Source organism: Lissotriton helveticus, chromosome 10 (genome assembly GCF_964261635.1).
Source record: "Lissotriton helveticus chromosome 10, aLisHel1.1, whole genome shotgun sequence".
NCBI lineage: Eukaryota > Metazoa > Chordata > Amphibia > Caudata > Salamandridae > Lissotriton > Lissotriton helveticus.
The window spans coordinates 1,187,363,836-1,187,377,683 of record NC_136071.1 but is presented as its reverse complement, the minus strand read 5'-3'; the positions used below and the strand labels follow the sequence as shown (position 1 = coordinate 1,187,377,683).

The 13,848-nt window shown below is 48.5% G+C and overlaps 1 protein-coding gene across 1 annotated transcript in view; it reads right to left on the bottom strand.

The window, feature by feature from the left end:
- Positions 1–2,494: 2,494 nt before the first annotated feature.
- The window catches only part of LOC144784203 (vomeronasal type-2 receptor 26-like), a 163,316-nt gene continuing 151,962 nt past the window's right edge, over positions 2,495–13,848 (bottom strand). Inside the window, exon 5 of the mRNA XM_078662861.1 lies at positions 2,495–3,402. Within this exon, the coding sequence (XP_078518987.1) occupies positions 2,495–3,402 (908 nt within the window). The remainder of the gene's footprint in view (positions 3,403–13,848) is intronic.

The following is a 13,848-nucleotide window of genomic DNA, read 5'->3' as shown; positions in this document are numbered from 1 at the left end:
CAGAATGGAGCACAGATAGAAAGAGGGAGTAACAAGGAGAGATACAGATATGTCTCCTCGTTATGCCTCATGTGGGAAGACGTAGCATTCTGACACATTCCCAGGTCTTCCAGTATTGGTAAATATGGGAATGTTTCAGAATAAACTGGTGGATGTGATGGAGCAAGGTTGCGCATGTAAAGCGACTTGCTCGAAATCAACCCTCTCTAATAACTTGTAACGTACTAACTAACATGTTTTGTGAACTAATAATTGCATTACACAACATATTGGGTATCCGAGTGAAGCTTGCCTATGTGTTTTACTAACTGTAATCCGTTTGCATTTACATGGCCGCTGCTACGCGGGTTTTCTATTGTGCATGCGTCAGTCACACTCACGTGACATGACGTATATTTCGCTTGGAGGGAATGTTTTGCTACTACGCACTCAAACTAAGATGGCTGCTCTGTGTCCTCACATGCAAGAAGCTTGCACCGCTGCTTTTGCTAAGCTGTTCGTTCTGCCTAATCACTAATGCAATAGTTAAAATAAAGTCATGGGAATAGAGTAGAGATGAGTGGTATACAATGCATTCCTTTATTCTTTGTTCTCAAACTGTGTCTTTTCTACTTTGCTATTAGCTCGTGTTTGGGCCTGTGACGTATCTGTAACTCCATTTTGGAACTCACACCACACATGCGCATTAGAAATCAGAAACGCTCCAGTCATGGCATTGAATGAGTGCAAAGGACAGTCTCAACCAAGATGCGCCGTGAAAGTCACCCTATGACCTCTCGAGAGGAAGACCAACTGTACAAATATTAATACATTGTATTTGTTGTTAAATCATCCATCGTTGGGTGGAATAAAGATGCATGGGAAAATAAAATTGATGGGCGGGAACGCTAATTTAAATATCTTAAGGGAAAAGTTTCATTTTGATATGGTGTGATGATCTCTCCTCTTCTTTTGTCCAATCAAAATTGGGGATCTTTACACTTGAAACATTGGGGGGTGGTACACTGCCCTAGAAAATGTTATAACTAGAGTAGGCTTAGCTAGTTAATTTGTCTCCGACTTGTTTGAATAGCTGACCTGTCACTGACCCAAAGCACTCAATAGGTGATCGAGAGCAGAGGTTCTGGCGAAGCAATCTGTCAGAAGGTTTGATAACCCAATCGGGGTTCTGGGAGCAAGGGTGCTGGAGGAACACTCTGACGAAGAATTCGATAGCCCAATCGGGGTTTGGCTGTTAGCTGTAGTGAGGGTTGTAGCGCTGCCGTATCAACTTTAACTGTAAAGTAAAGTCCACATTTGTAAAGCGCACAATCACCCGTAAGGGTCTCTAGGCGCTGGGGGCCGTCGGGAAGATTAAGCGAGCTATTGCCCAGAGTCACATGGTGCTGGGCTAACCTGCCGCCGGAGCCGGGGATCGAACCGTGGTCCCCAGATTCCAGCGTCAGTCGCCCTGGCCGCGGCGCCACACCTCTCCCCAACTGTGGGTGCCGGTCTTAGCCTGTGGCGGTCCTGTCCTGATCCAAATCTGGTTGCACCTGTCCTGATTTCTGGTCGGCACCTGTTGTCTCGCTGGCACTTGCACTTTTGGGGTTCTGTCCTTTAATGACCCGTGGCCAGGGTTGGTCTTCACACCATTCTAGGTAAATATTGAATGTGGGTTCGTCATTGTATTGTTTCCTTCTCTCTACCCACCCTCATGTCAAATGGGTACAGACTGTCTTATTAAATCTATGCATATTCTCGCTTTAAGCATTATCTTTCATATTGAGAAATGTTTAACATTTAATGCTTGGATCATGACATTTAAGAAATTTAGATAAAGAGTTTAAACCTTTCCCGTGTTTGTGGTTATTATATGAGTGCAAATGTTATTTTTATCTACCTATTATTCTAACACCTTGATCCCTTAGGACTTTAGGTACCGGTGACGTGGATTGGTAAGTCAAGGTATAGAGGTCAAAAGTCCTAAATGAATAAAATACACTGGTAGTAGAGTGAAGGTTACCTGGCTAAGTTGTGTTTATTGATTATGGGCAAAGGTGAGTATGGTAAAAGACTAGTCGGGTGACCTGCGCACTCTATCAGATGCGTGGGATCACCCACGGTCCACCCATGGAATGCCTTCCCAGGGCAGAGTAACACAGTGCAATGTTGCACTGCGTTGTCTTTCTCTGGATTTATCAAGCCACTCCGGGCCACTCAAGGTGGCTTGTGTGGCTTGATTAATCAGCGGCTGTGAGTTGCCCTTGGGCCCTCTTGCGTAGCCAAAGGGCTAAGCAAAACCAAATTAAATAAGCCGCCTTAATATTTTTAACTCTACACCGATGTGCCTTGATGATATACATGTTGTCAAGATACAGAGATGTGAAGTTAAGAATAGTAAATGTAAACACACAGTTACATACACCTACATTGAAGAAACCGTGCTATCCAATATTCTGCACTTGGTATTGTTGCAGGTCAATAATTGCCACTTAGTATTGTGCTATAAGTCTCAGGTGTTTACTTGTTTTCCCATTAGATAGTCCTTGGTGTTCAGCTCAGGCCTAAGGAGGATGATGTAGACTTTAGGGATGAAGATACAGCTTAGCAGTCCAGAGCTGGAAGTAAGGATGGTGAAGATCTCCACAGCCACCATGTACCTACCTTTGGTGCTCAGGTACGCTGGGATGAAGGAGACCCAGACGCTGCAGAACACCAGCATGCTGAAGGTGATAAACTGGGCCTCGTTGAAAGTAGCCGGTAACTTTCTAGCTATTGAAGCAACAACAAAGCTAAGAAGAGCCAAGAATCCCACATAACCAACCACAGCAAAGAACGCAGCAACAGAACCTTCGTTACACTGTAGGATCATCTTCCCGGTTTCTGATTTAGTGTCAGTGTCTGGAAATGGAGCAGAGAGAAGGAGCCACACGATGCAGATCAGCACCTCCCCCAGTGAGCAGAGAAATATCACAAAGATGGACATTCGAGGGCCCACCCACTTTATGAGTTTACTGCCCGGCTTTGTAGCATTGAAGGCAATGATAACTGTGAAAGTTTTTGCTAAAACTGAAGAAACAGCAATAGTGAAAATGATCCCAAAGGCAGTTTGACGGAGGAGACAGGAAGTCTTTGAAGGGCGTCCAATAAACAAAAAACAGCAAAGGAAGCACAGCATGAGGGAGAGGAGGAGGATGTAGCTGAGATCACGATTATTGGCTCTAACCAGAGGTGTGTTGCTGTATTTAATAAAGATTCCTAGCACTCCAGCAGTGAGGAGGGAGAACAAACTTGTAATGGAGGTTAAGGTAATTCCCAGCTGATCCTCATAGGACAGGAACTCCACCACTCTTGGAATGCAGGAATTTCTCTTCTGATTGGACCACTGGTCTTCAGGGCATGTTAGGCAGTTTGGCATATCTGCAATGAAAGAACATTGTTCAGTATTAAAAAAGATGCTTTCAAGCAGGGAAATATGAGAGAGATGAATGGAATGTGACACGGTCTAGTTATTATGACCTGTCCTATGGCTAGCTATGCATCTGTAGGCCACTGCTTGGAAAAAGTCTCCATACTGTATTTCCACTGGTGCTACTGGATTGGAACTTCTGCCCCTTCTACTACATTATGACTATCACAGTTCAATCTAATCTCCTGATCTTACATAAGCCTCAAAAACATCTAGGCCCCCCCACTGCAGCATGCACACAATCTTGAAATGACTCCTCTCCCTGTTCTTCAAACCCAATAGCTCAATGCACAGCTCTCTTTATTTTTCTAAATACCGTTTATGTCATAAACATTCATTCCCTTAAATAGATAAATATATTACTATAACCATAAAAGTATAATATGTTTAGACACAGAAGAAATGTGCAGAGGCAAACTTTGTATTTTTGCCAATGTTTTACAATTTCTCAAACACAAGTGAACTTTATAAACCTCAGCAACAGTGTCATTTCATTTGGCCTCTATTGAAAACTAGAAGTCCCAACAGACATAGCAGGGCACACACTGGATTTCATATTCAGAAGCTCTCCTAACCTATAGGTCGAATCCCCCACGACTCAGATCTGGACAGACCATTTCTCTAACAATTTTCCGCTCCATGTGGGAGAATCCTTGGACCTCAATACAGTGTCACCTAGAAAGGTCAGACGTGGAGAAAGGTGTCTCTACAGTCCTTTACTTCACATTTTACTCCTTCCCTCCCTCCCACTCACAGATATATTATTCTTGCTCTGAAGGATTTTGAGGAAGCATTACCCAGACATTAGATCACCACACCTCAAAGCCATGTCTCCCTAATTCTCTTAGTCTCTAAAGGCAGAGACAGCAGTCTGTATAAAGTTAGAACATAAGTTGAGAACCACGTATACTTGTGCAGACAAACTCACTAAGCATCCTCAGGCATTTACCAAAGAAAGATCAAAATAATTAGGAAGTCCCATATAGTGGATTGAATTAACAACATGGTGTTAGACCTGTCTGCCCTTTGGGTAGTCCCTCCTGATTAATTATTTATTTTGTCCCCTTTTTGCCCCTCAAACCTTTTTATCTTTCATGTCCACTGGATTTTTTTTTTAAGGTATTGACCAAGGGGTTAGATGCTCTTTTTGCCCTCATAGTCCTTTTTCCTGAGGCCTAGGTGCCTTTTCTGACTAGAAAGTGCGAGATACACAAAATGGTGGCAATTAACTGCCATAACTGCCACCTTAGGAGAAAGACCCATAGGGTAGAATAGGGACCTTCCAGAACCTTCTGGACCCTGCTGGACCCCTTGAGGTCAGCCTATATAAGGTGGAATGCAAGGCAGCCATTTTAGAGGTGACCAGTGAATGCACAGGGTGGCACTGGTGAGGAGGGAGGCGACTCTGAGGAGGAGGATAGCGCTTACTACGAGTGGAATTGACCTGTGGGCCGGCCGATCTCCAGTACTGACCTGTCCCCACCGGTGTTGACCAAACCCTGCCATGGTAGTCCACACCTAAATTTCCTAAACAACCCCCGAGATATTCCAAAGGCCCTGGGGACTCTGTGTCGAGTCGCTATTGAAAGGGTGAAGAAACCTAACTTTGAAGGATCCCTACTAGACACTGCGGAGCTTAACTCACCTCCCACGTTACTTGTGAGAAGCTAGCCGATCCCTTCATCAAGGTCGCACTGCGCGTGGATCTGGTGAGGCCAGCAGACATCCCTGTGGGGTGAAGGCGCCCTATCCGGCGCAGATACCCTCTGTGTAATGACAGAGGGCGGAGCAGCGTCAGAGGAAGCTGGACGTGGGAGGCGGAACCGCCGGCGTGAGGAGACAGCGAGGAAGGAGTAGTGCATCGGCGTCGATTAGGGAAGAGGTGTGGCGCCGCGGCTAGGGCGACTAACTCCGGAATCTGGGGATCACGGTTCGATCCCCGGCTCGATCCCTGGCACCGGCGTCAGATTAGCGTCAGATTAGCCCAGCACCATGTGACTCTGGGCAATAGCTTGCTTAATCTTCCCGACGGCCCCCAGCGCCTAGAGACCCTTACGGGTGATTGTGCGCTTTACAAATGTGGATTATTACTGCGCAGGCCCAGCAGCCTGTGTGAGAGCGCCGGAAGCAGTGCAGCGGTGTCGATTACTGCGCAGGCCCAGTGGTGCGGGTCTCCGAGGAGTGCACCGGGCGGCAGTGTCGGCCTTCAACTCGGAAGGAGGAAGTGCCGGGTGATTCCGTCATCGACAGCCACTCAGAGCTGACAGCGCCAGGTCAGAGGGCTCTTCAGAACGACGTCGCTGGGGTGAGTGGAAAAAGCGGAGCTGTGGGACCGGACTGAAGCGAAACTCCCGGTAAGGCTGTGGGGAGGAAGCGCCGAGTCTGAGCGAGTGCTGCGGGTGCCTGACAGAGCTTCGTAAAGGAGAGCCTGAGTCATCACCGGCTACCGGCGTGGAACAGAGTAAAGAGAAGAGCGCTGAGATCGACTGTGAGCAAGTCTGGGGGTAAACTTTAGACAGTATTTTAACGAAGAGAGGAAGTGAAGTAGGGGTAAAAATTGCTAATTCCCCATCAGAAAATGTGAACTCCATCGAGACACTTACCTAGGCATCTTACTGAAGTTATTAGGAGTGTCATGTGTAGAACTGAGCAGGCATCTTACTGAAGTTATTAGGAGTGTCATGTGTAGAACTGAGCAGGCAGTTTACTGAAGCAATTTATATGTAAGGACTGTGCTACCTCATGCTGGGTCACTACCAACAAAATTGAATGTATAGCCCAATCTGAATATAGGAGATATCTATGCTTGCTAACTTCTAAAATTTATGATGCATATTTTATCTGTTTAAGGTGCAGGAGTTGATAGACAACTCTTCTTTCAGGGTGAAGGAACACTAGGAAATGCCAGTAATGATTTTTCTTTTATAAAACTGTCTAGTTGCTAATGTATTCGATGCAAAACGAATTCATGTGCTGTAACTAAAAACTGCTAAGTAACCACAGAGAAATAGAGAATTCTTTTCATAAAGCGAACCGTATTTTTCTAACTTTGGTGTAGCATCCTTATTTTTGGAGTGGATGGATGTTATGTTACTGAAGGGTGTGACGCAGACTTAAAACATGTACCCTGGAGTTAGGCCTTCCCACTTAGTGCCAAGCTACCCTAGGTGACTTGGAGATCCCAAGTCCAACATAATTGGTGTCTAGTGGTGGGATTCAAACTGTGTTTGCGTCTACGCTGAAGTAACAAAGCGTACTCCATAGGCCTACACCTGGAGTTTTCTCCTGGCGGACTTCCTAATTTACTCCTGGTGGTGGGTGGAGGTAGCTTCGAATTGTCCCTTTAGAACCAATTGTTCCCGAGTGGTTGTCCCTATATCTCTCATAAGCAAAATGGAATTTGCTCTGGAGAAACTGGAGACCTATACTACAGCCCAGCTTAGAGACTTTTGCCAGAAGATGGGAGTGTTTTTTTAAGCGTGGTGCTAAGAAGGGGGAACTCCAGACCAGTTTGAGGGCTTGGGTGGCAGCACATGGAGAGGGAAAGGAGGAGGAAGAGGAGACGGACCGGGACACAGTCATAGAGGTAAAAGGATTGTTTCCACTTGAGATGGGGAACCTACTACCAGGACCTAGGACCCTTTCAAGGGAGGGCAGCAGTGTCTCCGGAAGAAGCTTAACCGAAGCTGAACTAGTGGACAGGAGGGAAAAGAGACAGCTGAAGTGGGAGTTAGCCAAGATGGAAAAGGAGAAAGAGGAACAGAGGATGGCTCACGAGTTGAAACTGAGGGAGCTAGAACTCAAGGCCCTACAGATAGGACCCTCTAATTCTCCAAATGGTGGCAGCGAAACAAAATAACTGACCAGGGAATCCAGACCCTACCTACCTAAAGATATAGTTGCCAGCTACAGCTCAGGGGATGACATCGCCAAGTGTCTGGCTGCCTATGAGGTCTCCTTAAGAGCCCATGGGATCCAGGAAAAACACTGGGGGGGTGGTTTATACAAATACATGCCTCCTACTGGACGGGATACACTATTGGCCCTAGAGCAGGATGAGCAGACCCACTACCCCACCATGAAAGTGGCGCTGATCAAAAAGTTTGGACTGACCCCAGAGAAGTACAGGCAAAAGTTCAGGGGAAGTCACAAATTAGGCACACACAATTGGGTGGATTTCCTGGACTATGCAAGGAAGGCCCTAGAGGGTTGGATACAAGGCAGCGAGGTGAGGGACTATGAGGGGTTGTACGACCTATTTCTCAAAGAGCACCTAATCGAGAAATGTTTTCCCGAGCTGCGTCAACACCTGGTGGACAGCAAGCTGACCAACCCCAGAAAGCTTGCAGAGGAGGCGGACATCTGGGCAAGTACCCGGGTGTCCTCAAAGGGGACTGTAGGGGATTCCCAAAGGGCCGGACAGGGTGCCCCCCAGAAGAAGGAGGGGGGAGATAAAAAGCTGGAGTTATCTAAAGGTCCCCAAAATATTTTCCGGAGTAAGGGAACAGGATTCACCCCTAAGGCTAACCCGCCCAGAAACCCTCATCCTGGCCAAAGTCAGCAGCCAAGGGTTGTCCACTGCTTTGAGTGTGGTGGTGTTGGACATTATAAGGGAGATGTCAAGTGCCAAAAGAGACCACCCCCTCCCACTGGAGGAAGAGCCCCAGGAGTAGCTAGTGTAGTGCTCGGGGAGGAGTTGCCCTTAAATAAGGGGGGTGAGTGGGCGGGTGTCACCTTAGTGTCCCTGGGAGATCGGGAGATGGTTCCTAAGATCCAGGTGCCCTCAAATACTGTAAAGTATGGGCAATGGGTCACCATCAATGGCCAAAGAGGGGAGGCTCTGAGAGACACAGGAGCCAGTATGACTATGGTAAGGAGTCAACTGGTGTCTCCAGAGCAGGTGATTCCCCATGTACTCCACCCCGCCACGATGGCTGACGGCAGATTGGGCTACTACCCTGTGGCCGAGGTTCCCTTTGTGTGGGAAGGGGTTGCAGGTTCACTTCGAGTTGCCGTAAGCCCTGCCGTGCCAGTCGATTGTTTGCTGGGAAATGACATGGAGCACAATGTCTGGAAGGAGGTGGAATACCGGACTCATTCGGAGATGCTGGGTACACCTGACTGGGCCTGTGCAAGCACAAGGTCTGCGACTACCCGGAGAGGAAGTTCGCCTGGGCTGGAGCCTGGAACAATGGCCCAACCCGCTGCCAAAAAGGGAAAGAACCGAGGACAGGAGAAGCCTGCTTCGGCTTCCACGCCCCATGAGACAGATCGGCCACCTGCGGTGGTGGACCAGGAGTCTGTGGGGGAGGAAGTAGTCTCCCTGGAGGACTTACCTATCCCTGCTGAGTGGCATGTGGAAGGAGGGCCTACCAGGGAGGAGTTTTGTAAGGGCCAGAAGGAGTGCCCTACCCTTGAGGGACTGAGGCGACAGGCCGAAGCCCAGGCAGCAGGGAACGTTGCGGGGCACTACCATATTTACTGGGAGGACAGACTTCTCTACAGTGAACCCAAAGTACCTTTGCCCGGTTCATCATGGGCCTTGTTAGTCTCTCAACGATACCGAGCCTTTCTTCTAGAACTGGCTCATGAGATTCACTTGGCAGGACACTTAGGTCAGGACAAGACCTTTGCCCGGCTTGTCCCCCACTTTTACTGGCCTCAGATGAAAGTGGCTTCTGACACATACTGTCGGACGTGTGTATCCTGTCAAGCCAGTGGGAAGACAGGGGTGAAGCTAAAAGCTCCCCTGGAACCACTTCCTGTCATTAGCACCCCCTTTGCAAGGGTGGGCATCGACATTGTGGGGCCATTGGATCCACCAACTACGGCTGGTCACAGGTTTATCCTGGTTCTGGTGGATCACGCCACGCGGCACCCAGAGGCAATTCCTCTGAGGACTGTCACTGCACCTGTTGTGGCTAGGGCCCTGATGGGGATCTTTACCCGAGTGGGTTTCCCCAAGGAAGTTGTGTCCGACAGGGGGACCAACTTCATGTCAGCATATATGCGGGCAATGTGGAAGGAGTGTGGAGTGACCTACCGGTTCACCACTCCGTACCACCCCCAGTCCAATGGACTGGTAGAAAGGTTCAACAAGACCTTGAAGGCATGATAAGAAGTCTGCCTGAGAGCCTGCGGAGGAAATGGGACGTCCTCCTGCCCTGTTTGCTATTCTCCTACAGAGAAGTGCCGCAGAAGGGAGTGGGCTTCAGACCCTTTGAGCTGTTGTACGGGCACGGCGCTTTCGTCTGTTTGTTGGTCCTAAATGTGTTTACAGTTTTCTCTTCTGATGTATATGATGATGGCTGAATGTGTGTATGCCTGAGAGTATGAATGGGCTTTGTATATAATGTTTTATTGCCTTCTGTGCTGGGCTAATATTGTCAAAGTAAATAAATTTTTATGTCTATGAAAAAATCTTTCTGAACAAATGAATGCTTTCTTATTAAGAAATATATGAAAATAAAATAAAATGATTTGATACTTCACAGCGTTTTTGTGGGCATCTGCAATTTTTTGAACGCCTTGGTCCTCTAGAGTTATGGGAACCTCCCGCTCATGTTTTCATTACATCTTGATGATGGTGACTGATGGTGCCGAGGAAGCAGAAAGCGAGCCTCTCCCTGATCTCTTTTCGTCTCAAGAGAAGGATGGGTCGGTGGAGGGAGTGATTCTCTCCCCCTCCCTAACTCCTGAGCAGCGAGAGGACTGCCGCCAGGTATTGGAGCAGTACTCCTCGTTGTTCTCCCTTGTCCCGGTAAGAACCCACCTGTGTACCCATGATGTGGACACAGGAGACAGCCCACCAGTGAAGTAAAAAACCTACTGGCTGTCAGACAAGTTGAAGGCCAGCATCCATGGTGAGGTTACCAAGATGCTGGAGCTAGGAGTCATTGAACCTTCCAGTAGCCCCTGGTCCAGCCCGGTGGTGTTAGTACCAAAAGCTGCCCCACCAGGCACCACTCCAGAACTGAGGTTCTGTGTGGATTACCGGGGACTGAACTCAGTAACCAAGACTGATGCTCATCCGATCCCTAGGGCGGATGAATTGATTGACCGGCTGGGAGCTGCCCAATATCTGAGTACCTTTGACCTTACTTCAGGGTACTGGCAGATCTCCCTTACAGATGGAGCAAAAGAAAGGTCAGCTTTCTCCACGCCTGAGGGACACTTCCAGTTCTGCGTGATGCCCTTTGGGCTCAAGAACGCCCCTGCCACTTTTCAGCGGCTGGTGAACCAGGTCCTCTCCGGAATGGAGGCTTTCTCCGCTGCTTACCTGGATGACATTGCCGTCTTCAGCAGCAGCTGGGAGGATCATTTGCATCACTTGCAAGCTGTTCTCCAAGCCCTGAAACAGGCTGGCTTGACAATCAAGGCCAGCAAATGTCAGATTTGGCAGGGGTCGGTTGTGTACCTAGGCAACTTGGTGGGTAGGGGCACAGTGCAGCCCCTCCAGGCAAAGATTGAGGCCATCATGGCCTGGGAACCCCCCAAGACCCAGACTGAGGTCCGAGCTTTTCTGGGCCTCACAGGTTACTACCGTCACTTTGTGAAGGGGTATGGTACTATTGTAGCGCCCCTCACAGAGCTCACATCCAAGAAACAACCTCGACGGGTAGTCTGGACAGAGGCTTGTCAGCAAGTCTTTGTCAAATTAAAATGGGCAATGTGTGCAGCACCGGTCCTGAGGGCCCCAGACTTCTCCAAGGAGTTCATCGTCCAGACAGACGCATCCGAGCATGGCATTGGGGCAGTGTTATCGCAACTCAATGAAGAGGGTCTGGATCAGCCTGTAGTCTTCCTGTCTAGGAGACTGCTTCCCCGGGAACAGAAGTGGAGTGCAATTGAGCGGGAAGCTTTTGCGGTGGTATGGGCTCTGAAGAAGTTGCGACCATACCTGTTTGGCTCGCACTTCCTGGTTCAGACTGACCATCGACCTCTTCGTTGGCTGATGCAAATGAAGGGGGAAAATCCCAAGCTGTTGAGATGGTCCATCTCCCTACAGGGAATGGACTTCCGGGTGGAACATCGGCCTGGAGTGGACCACGTCAATGCAGACGGTCTCTCTAGGTATTTCCGCCTTAGTGATGAGGACTTCCAAGGGGTTGGGTAGCTCTCCCCACTTTCAGCTGGGGGGGACGCGTGTTAGACCTGTCTGCCCTTTGGGTAGTCCCTCCTGATTAATTATTTATTTTGTCCCCTTTTTGCCCCTCAAACCTTTTTATCTTTCATGTCCACTGGATTTTTTTTTAAGCTATTGACCAAGGGGTTAGATGCTCTTTTTGCCCTCATAGTCCTTTTTCCTGAGGCCTAGGTGACTTTTCTGACTTAGGTGCGAGATACACAAAATGGTGGCAATTAACTGCCATAACTGCCACCTCAGGAGAAAGACCCATAGGGTAGAATAGGGACCTTCCAGAACCTTCTGGACCCTGCTGGACCCCTTGAGGTCAGCCTATATAAGTCGGAATGCAAGGCAGCCATTTTAGAGGTGACCAGTGAATGCACAGGGTGGCACTGGTGAGGAGGGAGGCGACTCTGAGGAGGAGGATAGCGCTTACTAGGAGTGGAATTGACCTGTGGGCCGGCCGATCTCCAGTACTGACCTGTCCCCACCGGTGTTGACCAAACCCTGCCATGGTAGTCCACACCTAAATTTCCTAAACAACCCCCGAGATATTCCAAAGGCCCTGGGGACTCTGTGTCGAGTCGCTATTGAAAGGGTGAAGAAACCTAACTTTGAAGGATCCCTACTAGAAACTGCGGAGCTTAACTCACCTCCCACGTTACTTGTGAGAAGCTAGCCGATCCCTTCATCAAGGTCGCACTGCGCGTGGATCTGGTGAGGCCAGCTGACATCCCTATGGGGTGAAGGCGCCCTATCCGTCGCAGATACCCTCTGTGTAATGACAGAGGACGGAGCAGCGTCAGAGGAAGCTGGACGTGGAAGGCGGAACCGCCGGCGTGAGGAGACAGCGAGGAAGGAGTAGTGCATCGGCGTCGATTACTGCGCAGGCCCAGCAGCCTGTGTGAGAGCGCCGGAAGCAGTGCAGCAGCGTCGATTACTGCGCAGGCCCAGTGGTGCGGGTCTCCGAGGAGTGCACCGGGCGGCAGTGTCGGCCTTCAACTCGGAAGGAGGAAGTGCCGGGTGATTCCGTCATCGACAGCCACTCAGAGCTGACAGCGCCAGGTCAGAGGGCTCTTCAGAACGACGTCGCTGGGGTGAGTGGAAAAAGCGGAGCTGTGGGACCGGACTGAAGCGAAACTCCCGGTAAGGCTGTGGGGAGGAAGCGCCGAGTCTGAGCGAGTGCTGCGGGTGCCTGACAGAGCTTCGTAAAGGAGAGCCTGAGTCATCACCGGCTACCGGCGTGGAACAGAGTAAAGAGAAGAGCGCTGAGATCGACTGTGAGCAAGTCTGGGGGTAAACTTTAGACAGTATTTTAACGAAGAGAGGAAGTGAAGTAGGGGTAAAAATTGCTAATTCCCCATCAGAAAATGTGAACTCCATCGAGACACTTACCTAGGCATCTTACTGAAGTTATTAGGAGTGTCATGTGTAGAACTGAGCAGGCAGTTTACTGAAGCTATTTATATGTAAGGACTGTACTACCTCATGCTGGGTCACTACCAACAAAATTGAATGTATAGCCCAATCTGAATATAGGAGATATCTATGCTTGCTAACTTCTAAAATTTATGATGCATATTTTATCTGTTTAAGGTGCAGGAGTTGATAGACAACTCTTCTTTCAGGGTGAAGGAACACTAGGAAATGCCAGTAATGATTTTTCTTTTATAAAACTGTCTAGTTGCTAATTTCTTCGATGCAAAACTAATTCATGTGCTGTAAAAAAAAAACTGCTAAGTAACCACAGAGAAATAGAGAATTCTTTTCATAAAGCGAACCGTATTTTTCTAACTTTGGTGTAGCGTCCTTATTTTTGGAGTGGATGGACGTTATGTTACTGAAGGGTGTGGCGCAGACTTAACACATGTACCCTGGAGTTAGGCCTTCCCACTTAGTGCCAAGCTACCCTAGGTGACTTGGAGAGCCCAAGTCCAACACATGGGAAATATGACAAAGGAATAATATATGATTTCAAATGAATTTACCAAGCATTTGGCATGAGCCTAATCTATCCCAGCATATCAGTGTCTTTGTGATGACTTTGCCAATTGTTTTGAAGTTTAAACTCATTTCATATGCGGATGAGACACACCTTATAATGGGAATGTACTAGTCGTGCAGGTGTGTGAGGATGTTGTAGAATCTCAATGGGAACTACAGTTGGGCATCCATAGTGTTGGATGTAATGCCCTCACACACCCATTGTTAGGGGTATTACAGGTCGTCTTAAATAGATTCTGGCCCAGAATTGATTCAGTGTAAATAT